This window comes from Monopterus albus, unplaced genomic scaffold (assembly GCF_001952655.1).
Source record: "Monopterus albus unplaced genomic scaffold, M_albus_1.0 scaffold237.1, whole genome shotgun sequence".
NCBI lineage: Eukaryota > Metazoa > Chordata > Actinopteri > Synbranchiformes > Synbranchidae > Monopterus > Monopterus albus.
Window position 1 is genome coordinate 728,591 of NW_018128117.1, and position 15,038 is coordinate 743,628.

The 15,038-nt window shown below is 39.3% G+C and overlaps 1 protein-coding gene across 2 annotated transcripts in view; it reads left to right on the forward strand.

Annotated features, from left to right (window-relative positions):
- Positions 1-15,038, forward strand: part of LOC109971891 (FRAS1 related extracellular matrix 2) — a 58,564-nt gene that overhangs the window by 12,094 nt on the left and 31,432 nt on the right. For both annotated transcript variants that reach the window (XM_020620446.1, XM_020620447.1), the window contains exon 3: positions 9,698-9,844. In XM_020620446.1, coding sequence (XP_020476102.1) covers positions 9,698-9,844 — 147 coding nt within the window. The remainder of the gene's footprint in view (positions 1-9,697; positions 9,845-15,038) is intronic.

Here is a 15,038-nt window from a genome sequence, read left to right on the forward strand (position 1 = left end):
ACCATTGACACCTTGCACAAGGAGGGCAAGACACAAAAGGTCATTGCAGAAGAGGCTAGCTGTTCCCAGAGCCCTGCGTGCAAGCACATTAATAGAGAGGCGAAGGGAAGGAAAAGATGTGGTAGAAAAAAGTGTACAAGCAAAAGGGATAACCGCACCCTGGAGAGGATTGTGAAACAAAACCGATTCAAAAATGTGGGGGAGATTCACAAAGAGTGGACTGCAGCTGGAGTCAGTGCTTCCAGAACCACTACGCACAGACGTATGAAAGACATGGGTTTCAGCTGTCGCATTCCTTGTGTCAAGCCACTCTTGAACAACAGACAGCGTCAGAAGCGTCTCGCCTGGGCTAAAGACAAAAAGGACTGGACTGCTGCTGAGTGGTCCAAAGTCATGTTCTCTGATGAAAGTAAATTTTGCATTTCCTTTGGAAATCAGGGTCCCAGAGTCTGGAGGAAGAGAGGAGAGGCACAGAATCCACGTTGCTTGAGGTCCAGTGTAAAGTTTCCACAGTCAGTGATGGTTTGGGGTGCCATGTCATCTGCTGGTGTTGGTCCACTGTGTTTTCTGAGGTCCAAGGTCAATGCAGCCGTATACCAGGAAGTTTTAGAGCACTTCATGCTTCCTGCTGCTGACCAACTTTATGGAGATGCAGATTTCATTTTCCAACAGGACTTGGCACCTGCACACAGTGCCAAAGCTACCAGTACCTGGTTTAAGGACCATGGTATCCCTGTTCTTAATTGGCCAGCAAACTCGCCTGACCTTAACCCCATAGATTTTCTATGTGGTATTGTGAAGAGGAAGATGTGATATGCCAGACCCAACAATGCAGAAGAGCTGAAGGCCACTATCAGAGCAACCTGGGCTCTCGTAACACCTGAGCAGTGCCACAGACTGATCGACTCCATGCCATGCCGCATTGCTGCAGTAATTCAGGCAAAAGGAGCCCCAACTAAGTATTGAGTGCTGTACATGCTCATACTTTTCAGTTGGCCAAGATTTCTAAAAATCCTTTCTTTGTATTGGTATTCAGCAATACTCTAATTTTCTGAGATACCGAATTTGGTTGTCAGTTATAATCATCAACATTAAAAGAAATAAACATTTGAAATATATCAGTCTGTGTGTAGTGAATGGATATAATATACAAGTTTCACTTTTTGAATGGAATTAGTGAAATAAATCAACTTTTTGATGATATTCTAATTATATGACCAGCACCTCTATATGATGGTCTGAAGTCACGTCACGCGCTGGTACAGCTAACTTTGTGAGGAAACTCACTGACATAATGCATCCCCTAGCCCCAACCCTACCCCATCTAACCTAAACCTAATTGTAACCTGAACCCTAAAGCCAAGTCTTAACCTTCAAACAGCCTTTTGAATGTCTCAGAAACTGGAGACTAGCCTCACTAACTTTCCTAACTTTCCCAAAGTGTCCTCACTCTCACGGTGTAAAAGCCAAACTGGTCCTCACAGTGCAGGTATGCACACACACACACACACACACACACACACACACACACACACACACACACACACACACACACACAGTATGCACTATACTTCTCTTTTCACTTTATTTAACCAGGTAAAAAACCCATTGAGATCACGATCTCTTTTACAAGGGTGACCTGGCCAAGAGGTCAACAACACATGTCGTCAATACATAAGTTTCAATACAAATCAAAAACATTAAACTTTAACTGAGCATAATTCAGTAAGTTTAAAATCTGCTTGACTATAGAATACAGTCACGCAAATAGTCCCACACGTGCATGCACAGCAGAGCACTGAGGGCTAGCCGTAGGGTAGGGGCGGTCTAGCCTCCAGCACAAAGAGGTGTTTGATATTTAAGAACCCAGGGAGCATTGTGGGTAATGAGAGCCCTGGGCGTCTGAGCTGGGCAGAGCTCAGAGGCAAGCACTGGTTATTACACGGCCCCATTACAGACTAATCCACAAGGGAAGAGGGTCAGGAGGCACCTTCTGTCACAGGTTAAAACCAAGTCTGATCACGATGAGTAACTGCAATGAGCTGGAACCTGGCTTATTTCCCAGGCTTCTCTTTGGCTGTGGGATATTCAGATGGTTAAAACGGAGCAGGAAAAATAAACTCAAATTACAGCAAAGCAAATGTGAAGATCATGAAAACAAAATACCAAAGTAGGACTCCACCTAACACTGATCTACCAGTTATCAGTCGTAAATATCTTCAAACCTAAAGGCATTCTATGTTCTAAACAAAACTAACAATGAGTAGCGGTAAACCCTCAAATTTGAGAATATTTGCTTTTTGCTTGAAAAACTACTTAAACCATCCAACCATTATCACAACAGTTTCAATTATTTATATTAATTACAATAGATTAATTGATTGGTGGTTGGTTTATTTATCCATTTCTCTGCACCCAGATTTCAAAAACACACATGTTCTCACTTGACTTTCTTTGCAACATGCAGATGGTTGGTTTATTTATCCATTTCTCTGCTCTGACATAACACTGTGTAGTTGAATGGAGTTTAACTTTTGGTGCCTATGGCAGTAGAAACATAAATTGAAAAAATAAATATCAACATACATTGCTTTTGGTCACTTTTATTTAACAAACAAGGCATTGTTTGGATTGTTTAGAGTAACTGGTACATTGTGCCTGCTGTTGAATTTTGAAATCTTTATCTAGACCATCGTAAAAATTTGCCATTTTCATGTCATTACAATGCAAAAGGTGTTTTATACATTCTCATCTTTTCTGAGTAAGAAGTACCTGATGAATACAAAGAGCATGCTTGTTCGCCGCTTCTCTTTTTATCCCATCTTTTTCTGAGTTCCTCCTCCCAGCGCTGATTAGATTGATTGTTATAATAGATTTCTTTCATCCTATCCTCACCCCTCCCTGCCCATGAGCAGCCCTGGCAAATCTCTGCTTTATCTATAGTTACAATTACAATATATCCACCTAAAGCCCCCTGTGCAGGCTCTATAACCCCTTTTCATCCACATTTCACTGCACACAATGCGGTTCTTGTAAGAAGAGTAATTATCACCACAAACTATGCTGCATGGGCACCAGTTCTTGATCATCCATTGTGTTTGTATATGATCTGTGGCTGGCTGTGGCACCTCTTCCCTCTTCAACAGATTTTTTTTAATTATTATACCCCTGGGTTGTCGTCTTCTCTGCTAAATGATATAGGATAAACAGGTATATACAGACTTTCTTTCTAATAAGTGAAAGAAAAATGATCCTGAAAAGAAAACAGTCTGTTTTAAACTGCTTCTGCTTCTCTAATAACTTGTAAACTCTTCAACCTATAGTTAAAAAGCTCACAGAGTGTGATTGTGTCTTGTCTAAATGATTTGACATCATCCGTGAACACATCATGTAAATGGAGTAATCCAGTTTTAGATTCCTGGATGTCATAGAGTTTATGGGACTGAAAAAGCTGTCATTCATTTGTTTCAAAAGTGGAAAACTACTGCTTTCCCCGATCCTCTTTAAATAGATCTCACTTGCTTTGGAGTTTAAGATGGCCATCGCCGCAACCATACTTGTCTAGAAGCGTTTACTGATCAGGACAGAATTGTAGACTAATACATCAGCATGCAGCACAGACTGATACAAAAAACGAACACATCCACTGGCGTTAGAAGAGATTTTCTTTATCTGTCTGCATTCACGAATTTATTGTCACTCACTTCTCCCAGGGCCCAACTCTCTTATCTTTATCCTCTTCATCTCTCCCCTCTCACTCTGTCAGTCTTAGATCTTGTTGGATGTACTTTATTCATTTTCCATTCTTTTACACACGCTCAGCAACTGTGTTCATTATATATTTTGTTTTTTGGTGTTATTTTTATCTGTCTCGCTGCCTATCAGTTTCCCCCTTTCCTCTCGAGGTACTGTCTGAATATTTTGCCCTACTGCCTCGTTGCGTTAAATCTCAAAGTATGTTGTAGTTTACTGTGCCGAGTGTCGACTCTGTCTTAGGCATCACGATTTTGTTTTACTATCTCACCCCTCGCTGTCTTTTCCCGCTGTCTGCTCCCGTCTGCTGTGTTTGTCTGTCAGTGTTGGTGCTGATGGGTCGGGTGTGTTGTAGGATTACCGCACATTCTGTAGCTGTGATTGTCGCTCGCCATGATCTGCATCTCATTAGACTGTTGAGACGAGAGTGTGAGAGATGTGAAGGGATTTTTCATTATGTGACTCATTTTTGTTTCTGTATTTCTCTAGACTTAACAGCCAGTCCGTAACCCGAACATGACCAAAAACATCCACCAATCTCAACAAAAAAACCACTGAAATTGTATAATTTACATTCTGATGTCATGAATACATTACTCTAAATTACTGCCACTGGATTTTTTTCTTTTCTTATCTTTATTTAATCTTGTTACCCTTTTTTCACACAGTTACTTTACTCTTGTTTTATTTTAGCAGTTAGTTTTCTTGATCTAATTTTCACCCTGTCCTTCCTTCTTATAAGATTTTCTCAACGCATAATGAAACTGTTGCAAAGTGGCAATTCAATCTCACATAAAACCTCTTTTTCTGTTTTACTGTCTGCATGTGTCATGATTACTGTTTCTGTTTCCTGCTATTTCATTTTTAATACGTCTTAATGGACCTTTAATTTAGGTTTAAATCATATAGGCATTGCAGTGTGAAGTGATACTGTAGAGATCATGTGGCAAGGAGAAACAGATATTTACTGATTATCATCTCCCTGCTTGGCCGCAGTTTGGTCTCAGGGTGCCAGTAACTAGTGTGAAATACATTAAACCCATCCCTCTGTTAAATTGGCAGGTGGCAGGGGAAGATGTGCTGAATGCTAGAGTTTGACCTCTCTCAAGCACAAAAGATTCTGCAGGAGAACAAATGCTTTATGCGTTACGCAGATGCAGATGTATGTACACACACATGCACAACTGTACAACAGCAGACACACACATACACCTCAAGGAAATAGTCATTTCTTTGTCCCCAGGCCTTCTGCCTTTAAACTATGCCCAGAGACATGTATGGGTCTCTTTGTAGACATCAGTGGATAAAACCTTACATTTATTAAATGTCTGACAAGAACATCAAAGGAGTGAGGATCCTGTGCCCCCAGATGTTTCTCATGGCTTCATGTACAGGGTTGCTTAGGGTATTACTGCAATACAGTCATGCCTGTTGGCTGTTGAAAAAAATACATTATTCTGCACCTAACTTTTATTTCTTTTGCGGGGGGCGGGGGTGCAGGGTATTGTCACACCTTTTAATGGCCCATTATTGCTTGTTATTAGAACCACACTAAAATATGTTGTAGTTAGAGGACTTGTAATGGTTGTAGCAGGCTAATAATGAATTGCCTAGAAGGAGGAAGGTCTGTAAAAATCTTCTCTGCCCTCCTCTTGACCCATGAGGTGTACAGGTCCTCCATGGAGGGCAATGCTGGCACTGATGATTCTTTCTGCATGTACCTGTGGACTTAATGTGCATAAGCATTATGCACTTAATGTACAAATGTACTTAAACCTGGTAATTTAAAAACAAAGAAACCTCACACACATTAGCTTTCTGTTTGCCTTGGAGTTGAGCTGCATTTTAAATATTTGTGTTTGCTCAGGGCCATGAATCCCTGGTCACTTTTTTGATATCCCACTACACTTCAGGAGTTATCCACGCTGAAGCCAGTTGTCATGGTTAAAGTGTACATATAGTATGCACAGACATGGCATTCACATGCTAATAAAAGACCTGTAACATGACATGCTTTTAGTCTGATACATATATGGCCTCAAATGTCCACTTCTTGTAGAAGAAACAATTGGCTATGTGCAGAACCCATCACAGCAGCTGTGATCCCCTTGCCTCTGGTTGCACATATGCCAAGCCTACCAGCATTACAGTGACTGCCACACATCTGTCAGGAAAAACAAAAAGGTATTGAAGCATCCAGAGGGGGTGTGAGAGATTTGTATTTTTTTCAACCATTAAAATTTATGTAGAGTGGCACTCCTGTCAGATGGATAGTGCGTGGGCTCCTATTACTACTCTTACATTGGTCTGTTTTATCAGAAAAAGTGTTAGAGTGCTTCTTTGTGAAAGCATAACACAATACCAACTGCATAAATAGCAGATTTTGCGATTGTCTTAGTCCTGGGTTCCTCAAATGTGTTCCATAGTGAGAGACATCACTGAGTTTGGTTGCTTATAGCTGCTTGGTTGCCAGTTGCACTGGGAATCAGGGACTCATATACAAAGGAATACAGAAGGCAGATGGAGATGTAACAGTGAGGGAAGGGCCACACCGCCAGTAGCAGAATAGATGCACTGAGCAGCAGACGGCATTGTCTTGCTGTGAAAAAGTCCCTTTGATTTTGGGTGTGAATTCTCAGACATGCACATGCTGAAACATACAAATGAAACTCAAGACAGCCCTGATTTTTTTAGGAGTATAGCTGATAGCTCAGTCTCACATTCTATTTTGAATAAAAAAAATTGTGTTTATCTATCTATCTATCTATCTATCTATCTATCTATCTATCTATCTATCTATCTATCTATCTGTCTGTCTGTCTGTCTGTCTGTCTGTCTGTTTCTCTCTCTTTTCACCACCTTCTCAGACACGTGCTTCACACATCCCCAAAACCCGTGAATGATAGTTCCACCTTTTATTTGTGTGCCCTTCTCATAAATGTGAGTTACTTTTATTGGACAAGCATGACTGTGTTGGAGAAGAGTTTGAAAAAGCATTTTCAGGGATCTGAAGATTTAATGTGGCAATTTTGAGATCACAAGCTGGTCTCTTTGGGGTTGCAGGATAAGCGCTTTCTCCATAAATTTTTCGTGCCCAGTAGTGGCCATTATGTATTTACTGAGTGATGATTGCACACCTGATTTCTCTGTTGTCCAAATATCAAACTTAATTGTGTGACTCAGTGATATGTAACCTACAGCACAGAGTATAATATAAGTAATGCACATTGTGTAAAACATCTACACTTACACATAGTAGGCTACAATCATAGCTAGGCTGCAAATGGCAGTAAAGGGATGTTCAGAGATATTTTTGCTGCCTTATCCTGTTTTTTGATCTCTGACTTTTTAATTTGTTCTCATGCTGACCCAGAGAGAACATGCATGGTAGCCCTGTGGACTCAAATCATATGACTCTGACACAGCTCAGAGAATTTGATAGTGGACTCTTTTGTACAAAATCAAAAATACCTCTCAAGTCCATTTTGATTTTAACACTAACAATTTTTTTTTTACTTTACATGACCTGAAACATTCAATCGTCTCCCTAAGCCCAAAGGGAGAGAATCGAGGCCGGTGCATATAAAGGATTGGAGCTTGCACTGATACTCTGTGTAAAAACACACATTTTATTCAAGAGGAAACTGAAGTGACACCTCCTTTGTTTTGTTTTACATCTAATTTGAGCTGTACTGTGGTGGAAAGTAACTAAGTATATTTACTCAAGTACTGTACTTAAGTACACTTTTGAGGTATCTGTACTTTACTTTACTGCATTTTAGAGACAAATATTTTCCTTTTTGCTCCACTACATTTATTTTACAGTAACTTTAGTTACTAGTTACTTTTCAAAACCAGATTAATATAACAAATTACACTATGTAAAGTGCTTCAAAGTGTAAGCATATAAGCCAGTTAAAACTAGTTCCCCCTTTACCAGCTGCAACATACACAATAATGCATCAGCAATTATAATTCAATAATATGATATTTAATGATCTGAAATGGGCCATTCTGCATAATAATTAAGTATGTTTTTATGCCAATACTTTGTACTTTACTTAAGTAACATTTGGAATGGAGGACCTTTACTTGTAACAGAGTATTTTTAGACTGTTTACTACATCATCAGCTGGTGTTGGAAGAGCTGAGTCTATTTTGTCAATAATTACAATAATTACTAGAGCATCGTGCAGGCCAACAAGTACATTCTTAAGTTACAGACCTTTTGATTTAAAAATAAAATCCTTTTTGTGAGTTTTTGTTGGGAAAGTATTTGAAAGCAGGTGTAAAGTGAATTTAGCTCTATTGAGGATGATTTCAAAGCTGCTTTTTTGTACAGGCAGCACCTGTGAGAGGTCTTCTATCCCTCAAAAATGCTGGAGGAATGAGGCTGTCTGACTCAGACCCCTATTGTCTGTGCACAGCTCCCTAGCCGCTGGTGGGAGGTCACATATAGAAGAACTTGTAAACACACAAACATTCACACACAGACACAAACATAAGTGCACACAGTATTTCAGGCGGCTTATGCTTCAGCTACTATTACAGAACTGGGATGAAAGTCAAGGTTGCAGCGAAGTTGGATTAGAAGCATTGTGTGTGTTTGTGTGGGTGTATGTGTGCCATTTTTTATTTGCACCCACTAAGTAAAGCCTGCACTTGGCCCACAGGCTTTTTGGAGAATCATTGAGCTTTGATTGTTTAAGCTGTTTCCTGACCTCAGTGTCTTGTCGTGTGCCAAGCTGGAGAGTGCTGAACTTTTCACCTCTGCTGCGTTTTAGCGCCATGTCAGTATTATGTCAGAAAAGGTTCTGGACATATAGTTGCAAAGGTGGAAGGTATCAGCTCCACGTTGTATGATACTATTTATTTTATTGATCACGATATGTACTTTAAATATTTTTATTTGATCTGTTATAAGAGTGCAGGATTACCCCCTTTCTTGCACAAGGAGTTTGAATAGTGATGCTGCTCTGCTGCCGTCGACGACCTTTATGGTGGTGGAAGTGAAGTGCTATGCTTTGTGTGCTTTAAACAGCCATGCTGCTTCAGCCTTTAAGAAGCATAAATGATTTGAAAGAACAGACAACTTTAAAATTGTCCTCAATAGAACTAAATGAGATTTCCTTTCTGTAGTCTGTGCATAAGGTTTGTGCTCACCTCTGCCAGTAAAACACACACACTCATACATTTAGTTTAACACTCATGGGAAGAAAAATACATCCTTCCTCCACTTTTTTATCCCAGTTTTGCAAAGTTTTCTCATTATTCCATTCAGTACTAAGGAACTTCACCCTTTCAGCAAATTAGCCACACAAGGCTGCATCCTTTCTGTCCACTGTAGTGGCAACTACTGAGTAATCTGAGTATTACCTTAAAACTAACACAACCGTTTACTCTGCAAACCCTTCTTTACACACTAATTAGCTTGCAAATCCTGAGGATGATATTCTAATTTTGCAGAAGCAAGAAGAAAAGAAAAAGCTGTTTATCAAAGAGGAAACTGAATTCTAATTGCACATGAAAACTTTGACTGTTATATATAAGAAGGTATAGGACTTGATGGTTTCTCTTTTACATATTTCTAAATATTCTGCTGCAGAAGAGTCATGTATATTTGGACCACACATTGAAAATAATTAAAACACTTTTTCTCCATTACAGCTTTATAGTAATAGCCCCTTTACTGTAGGTCACAGGATATCCCTTCACTGTTTCCTTTCTAATTAAATATGATAAATAAACATACAGCATTACCTTTTTCACAGTGATAATGAATAGTACTGTATTTACACATTTGAGTTATGAAAGAAGCAACTGTTTTTCTCCGTTCAGCTAGATAAATACTAAACAGCTAATTATAATGACTTTGATATTTAAATGAAAAAAAAACAGCAGTTTTACAGAGCAATAATCAAATTTCCTTATGCATTTTGTCCAGGAGGGAACAAGCTAAACGGACAGCAGTTCCACCTGGACTGGGCCTGGATCTCTCTGGAGAAGGACTACTATGTGGTGGACGAGGAGGACAAGTTCTTGGAGGTGGTGCTCAGACGGAGAGGCTACCTGGGCGAGACATCATTCATTGGTGAGTCTCTGACTTTCTGATCCAAGACAACATGCTTTGTGTTTTAGCCACACTAGGGATGGCAATGTTGGGATGGTGGCTGGTTGGTCAGTAGATTTCCTGGTGGCTACGGCCCCACAGACCATAAACTTTACCTTGCTGGACAATTGTTCCTTTCTTTATCTCCTCTGACAACTCTTCTCTTCCTTTCCCTTATCCATATTCAGTGTGGAGCACACAATAGCAAAGCAAACAGTGAATACTTTTCTCCATTTAAATAGGCTGAACAACTGATTATAAGATTGAATACACCTGTGATACAAATTGAGGACAAATAGTTTGCTTGAAAAATGATTGCCAATTATTTTGTTCAGGCCATATTTGAAGATCTTTGTGGCATAAGCAGCAATTTATCTCTTCACAGCTTCTTTGTTGCCAAAGGCATGCAGGTATGCATGCTTTCTATACTTTTCTAGGAGCACTGAGCGTTAAACTCAACACTTTTAGCCACATTTGTGAATCCCATTGGTGCAGTGGTTCGCAATGTCACGTCACAGCAAGAACATTCTGGGTTTAAGTTTGTTTGTTTGTCTGCACTTTTTAGAGACAGATATTGTACTTTTTAATCTATTACATGTATTTGATAACATTAGTTACTAGTTACTTATATGATCCATGGTGGGAAATCCATTGCCCAGCAATAATTCAAAGTAAAATTAGCTCCATATTTACCAGCTGCAAAATCAGGAATTACAATCCTGTAATATAATATACAGTACATTACTGTTAAATGTGCCATTCTACATAATGAGTACTTTTACTGCTGCTATACTTTAAGTATATTTTGATGCTAATATTTATGTACTGTTACTTAAGTAACATTTTGAATGTAGGACCTCTACTAGCGTATCTTTTACACTTCGGTGTTGGTACTCTTAATTAAGTAAAGGATCTGAGTACTTCTTCCACCACTGTTCTGCCTCTCCCCCAGTGTGGGCTGGGATCAACTCCAGCACCCCCATATCTCTCTACAGGATAAGTGATATAAATAATGGATGGATGGATGGATGTGTATCCCATTCACATGCGATGCTACTCCCCAATACACATAGTATACAGAACAACGGTTGCAACATTTCCTATTAGCACAAACAATACCCAGACTTCTCTAAGCCAAAGTAATTTTGTTTGGCCTTGAGCCAAACTGTTCAGCTTCAAATGCAGTGCACTCACAAATGGAAATGACAAAATCCACAAAGAAAACACTAATCACATAAATGTTGGTGAAATTACTGAGTGCAGATTAGATCATGGATAAAATAAGATCACTGACATCATTAAAAGAACTGTCACCCCGTCGTCTCCTTATCATCAAGTAGAGCTTTAAAGAGGAAGGTTGATCTCTATGGCTGAGCAGCCTCTACCGTCTAGCACTGTTGGCTCCTATAAGTGCCCATTTGACTAACCATAGGGTGTGACTGGCTGTCCAATTCACCCTTTTAATGCAGTTTCTGTTTCTCTTCTGCCTTGCATTTTCTTTACACGGGCTGACAACTTCCAGTAAGTGCAAAGCAAAACATTGTGGTGGAAGCTGTAACTTTTTTTTCTTTTGGCCTAGCATATTCTCAAGACTATTTAATCATATTCATAACTGTTTGAAAAAGTTTGGTAATTCTGTCTTTTCACAGGAAGAAGTGTTTTGTTTCATGTAGTCCTTGAAATGTTTTGCAATATATAATTCAACTTAAGACATTAAATGGAAGGCAAACTGAGGTGGCTATGATGCTTCTGCACCCTAAACTGTAGCGTAAAGGGACTGTGTACTGTAGTCTTTGTGAAACATGCTCATCAAAATCTGATTCTTGGAGAAAACTTATTTTCTGAGAAGAAAAAAGCTGCTGTAACAAGATTTAACTTATAGTCACTCTAAAGTATTTGTTCAGCTGCCTTAGATAGCACATAAATGGTTACTTTTAGCCTTTCAGTCATATTAGTCTGTAAAATGTCTTGTCACAGCAGTCAACAGTGACACCAGGAACACTGTGCCACAATCTAGAAGGCAGACAATAAGTGAATCATCAGCAAACTTAAACACAAAGCATCATGCTGGCTGTAACACTTGACAGTTTGCACAGAGTGGGCAGAGAACACATTGTTGGCTCTGTGCTGCTCAAATCCCAAATCCAGCTAGATACACAAGCATCAGTGTCAGAGTTTTAATAAGCATTTTGACCAGCAGATGGAGGTGAGTTGGTGCTGGAAACAGTAGAGTGTTTGTGCAGATAAAAAGGTTAAAAGGATGACGATGCTATCTATGAACGCTCCTCTTGACCCCAACTTTATTGCTCTTCAGCTCTGTAAGCAGCTTTTACTCTCCCACCCCTCATCATCCTGATCATGTTAATCCTTTAGTCAGGTGTCAGCGTCACAGTGTAGCAGTTTATGTACACTTTAAGACTTATTTATCTGTGTGTCTGTGCTGGCTTGTGTATCTGGGGAATGTTATGAGTAGATCTCTTGGGCAAAGATTAAAGCTTGTGTTCTGACTCTCATCACTTTGCACAGTTGACGTGTGAGCCCCTGGTTATCTCTGACCGCCTGCATGTAACACATTCACACATTCTTGTTCAAGCCCACTTTTCAAATGAATCCTAAAAATCATCAGTGTAAAGGAGTGACAACATGTTGATTTTTTTCTATAAGGGCATGGTCTGTAGGAGGATTAAAAGAAGGAATATTTCCTTATAATCCTAAGAAAAAAATGACATTGCACCAAAGCTAATTCAATCTGACAACACCATTTTGTCTCAGAAGCCAAATAAAGTGTTTGTATATGCTAGCATGTATGAATTTCTATGTATTTGTATGCCCGGTGAGGATTAGTTCAGGCAATGATGATGAAATATGGTCCAGTTTAGGGTAACAGAGAATGAAATTGATAAAGTCTAATAACTTTCATAGATTTCAATTTGCTGGGCTGGTGAACAGAAGAATGGAGTCAATGAACCAATAATAGAGGGGCGACATACTCAAGAAGGGCAAAATAGCAGGGACACCATACAATGGAATGCAATCCACCGCCATACTGCCGCAGTAATGGTGGCTTTGATTTATGTTTGGTATCTGTTGAACTCATTTTTAAGGCTGAAGTTTCTTGTTGTTGTCAAGCAAATATCTTATTAAGAGTCAGTTACTGTTGTGGCTCTACTGTTGTTCCTTTCTATTTTACTGTAGCATTCATGTATTTGGTTCAGGTTTGAATGATTTGTGAGAGTTTTCTCCTTGCCGTGGTTTTCAGTCTTGCAGTGTGCTTAAATGATTTTGACTTGATATTGGTGATTGTCCGTTAGCTCTTAAAGCCGACATACAGTATAGTATTGCTGATGGCAGTTGAAGTATAATATGATTAACCTGTGTCATTGTGTTTGTAATTTTGATTTAAAATGTATGGACAAAACAACAGAAACACACAGGAAGTTAATCCTTAAAACCCGTTAAGGGGTAAGAAAAACATACAAAATGGAATTATTATCTTTACAGTGTTCATGTGGACAAACATGAAGTCTAAACGGTTTTAGAACTAAGCTAAAAGCAGTGAAACTGATGTGGATATGCACATATTCATGATCCCTGAGGGATTTAAAAACACAAATCAAACCTCAAAGGCAAGTCCACTGAATAGACACTGGCAATTTTTGTCAATGAATGTTTATGATTTAAAGTTTATTGTCTTGATTAAAATTTATTCATATTCTTACTTTTGCAATTGTTAGTCTATCTGCTTACTTAAGTTATTTTTGGGGGGATATCTTGCCCTTATTTTCAGTGGACTGTGGAGAGATGGACAGAAAAGAGAGAAAGAGAGGATGGAGACCTGCAACAAAGATCAGCAGCCAGACTCAGACCACTGATGTCATGCATGCACTGTACATGTTTACATGGTTCGCTGCTGTAACATTTGGGGCACCCCATTTTTGTTTTTTATATATTTTTAAAACTTATTTCTACTTATAGTCTACCTAGCTTTCTATATAACTTGGCCTTAACTATAAAATTCCTTGCATCCCTCATTTGTTTCCGCAAATATGTCAAATGGCTGTTAAAACCAGAGCTGTTAATGGGTACAGTAACTGATAGAAAAAATATCAGTGTATATATTAAAAGAAAAGAGAAACACGAAAAGACAAAAAAATTCACATAGAACTTCTTGGAAAAAGTAGCATCTGCACCTGCCGATGGACCAATAGATGCATTACATTAGATCAGACAGGGAGGATGTCAGAGATGGAGAAGCAGCAAGAAAGACGCCCAGTGATGTTGTCAGAAGCTTGCTGCTGTTGCTACACCTGCAAAGGTTTCCTGATGTTGAAGCAGGTATGGTGCCAGGCAACAGCAGAGGAAAGCTGTTACACATGCTCCAGTCACAACAGGACGTTCAGGTAGAGAGGATCAGTGATGGAAAAAATGCGAGATAAGAGCAAGACTCAAAGATACCCCCTGCAAAGCAGAGCTCAGTCAGAATAGGCTTGGACAAGAACAGTGGGATTAGATTGGATTCTTCTACAGCTGTTTTCAAGTTTATACCTGACTTTCTCACCTCTTAAAAAAATCCAAACATGACTAAGATATCAACCTTTAGTTTAATTCTTCACAGTTGTGTGCTCACTTCTTCACCTGCTGTTTTCTTCTAATTGAGTTCTGTCATTTCCATCTCTCTTCTGTGACACCTGCCCCGCTGATTTGTCAACCCACCAGCCCTCTTCTCACTATGGAGAGCAATTGGTCCTTTTGCATTTAACTTGCTTTTCTCATCAAAGACAACTCATCTCTTCTTCCTGCTCCCTTACCGCCTTATAGCCCTGGGTGTTTTGCTTTTCCTGCACCTACTCTACATTCATCATTCATCTACCTCCATCTCTCGTCTCTGTATTACTCCAGCACAGCACTCATTCTATGTTTGTTCTTGCTCTGTCTTTATAACATCACTTCCTTGTGTTCCTCCTGTCTTTGGCTACTATCTGTTACAGTATATTTTGCTGGTTCCTCTATATCTTGCTTTGTCATACCTCCTCGCTCTGTTGTTTTCATTAAACCCTCATCCTCTCCACACCTTTCCTTTCCTTTCCTTACTAAGTTTTTTACTGTATGAGAAATATGAGGAACCACCTGGGGAAACACTATGGAATCTAATTCTCATTCTTCTTTTTTGATCCTT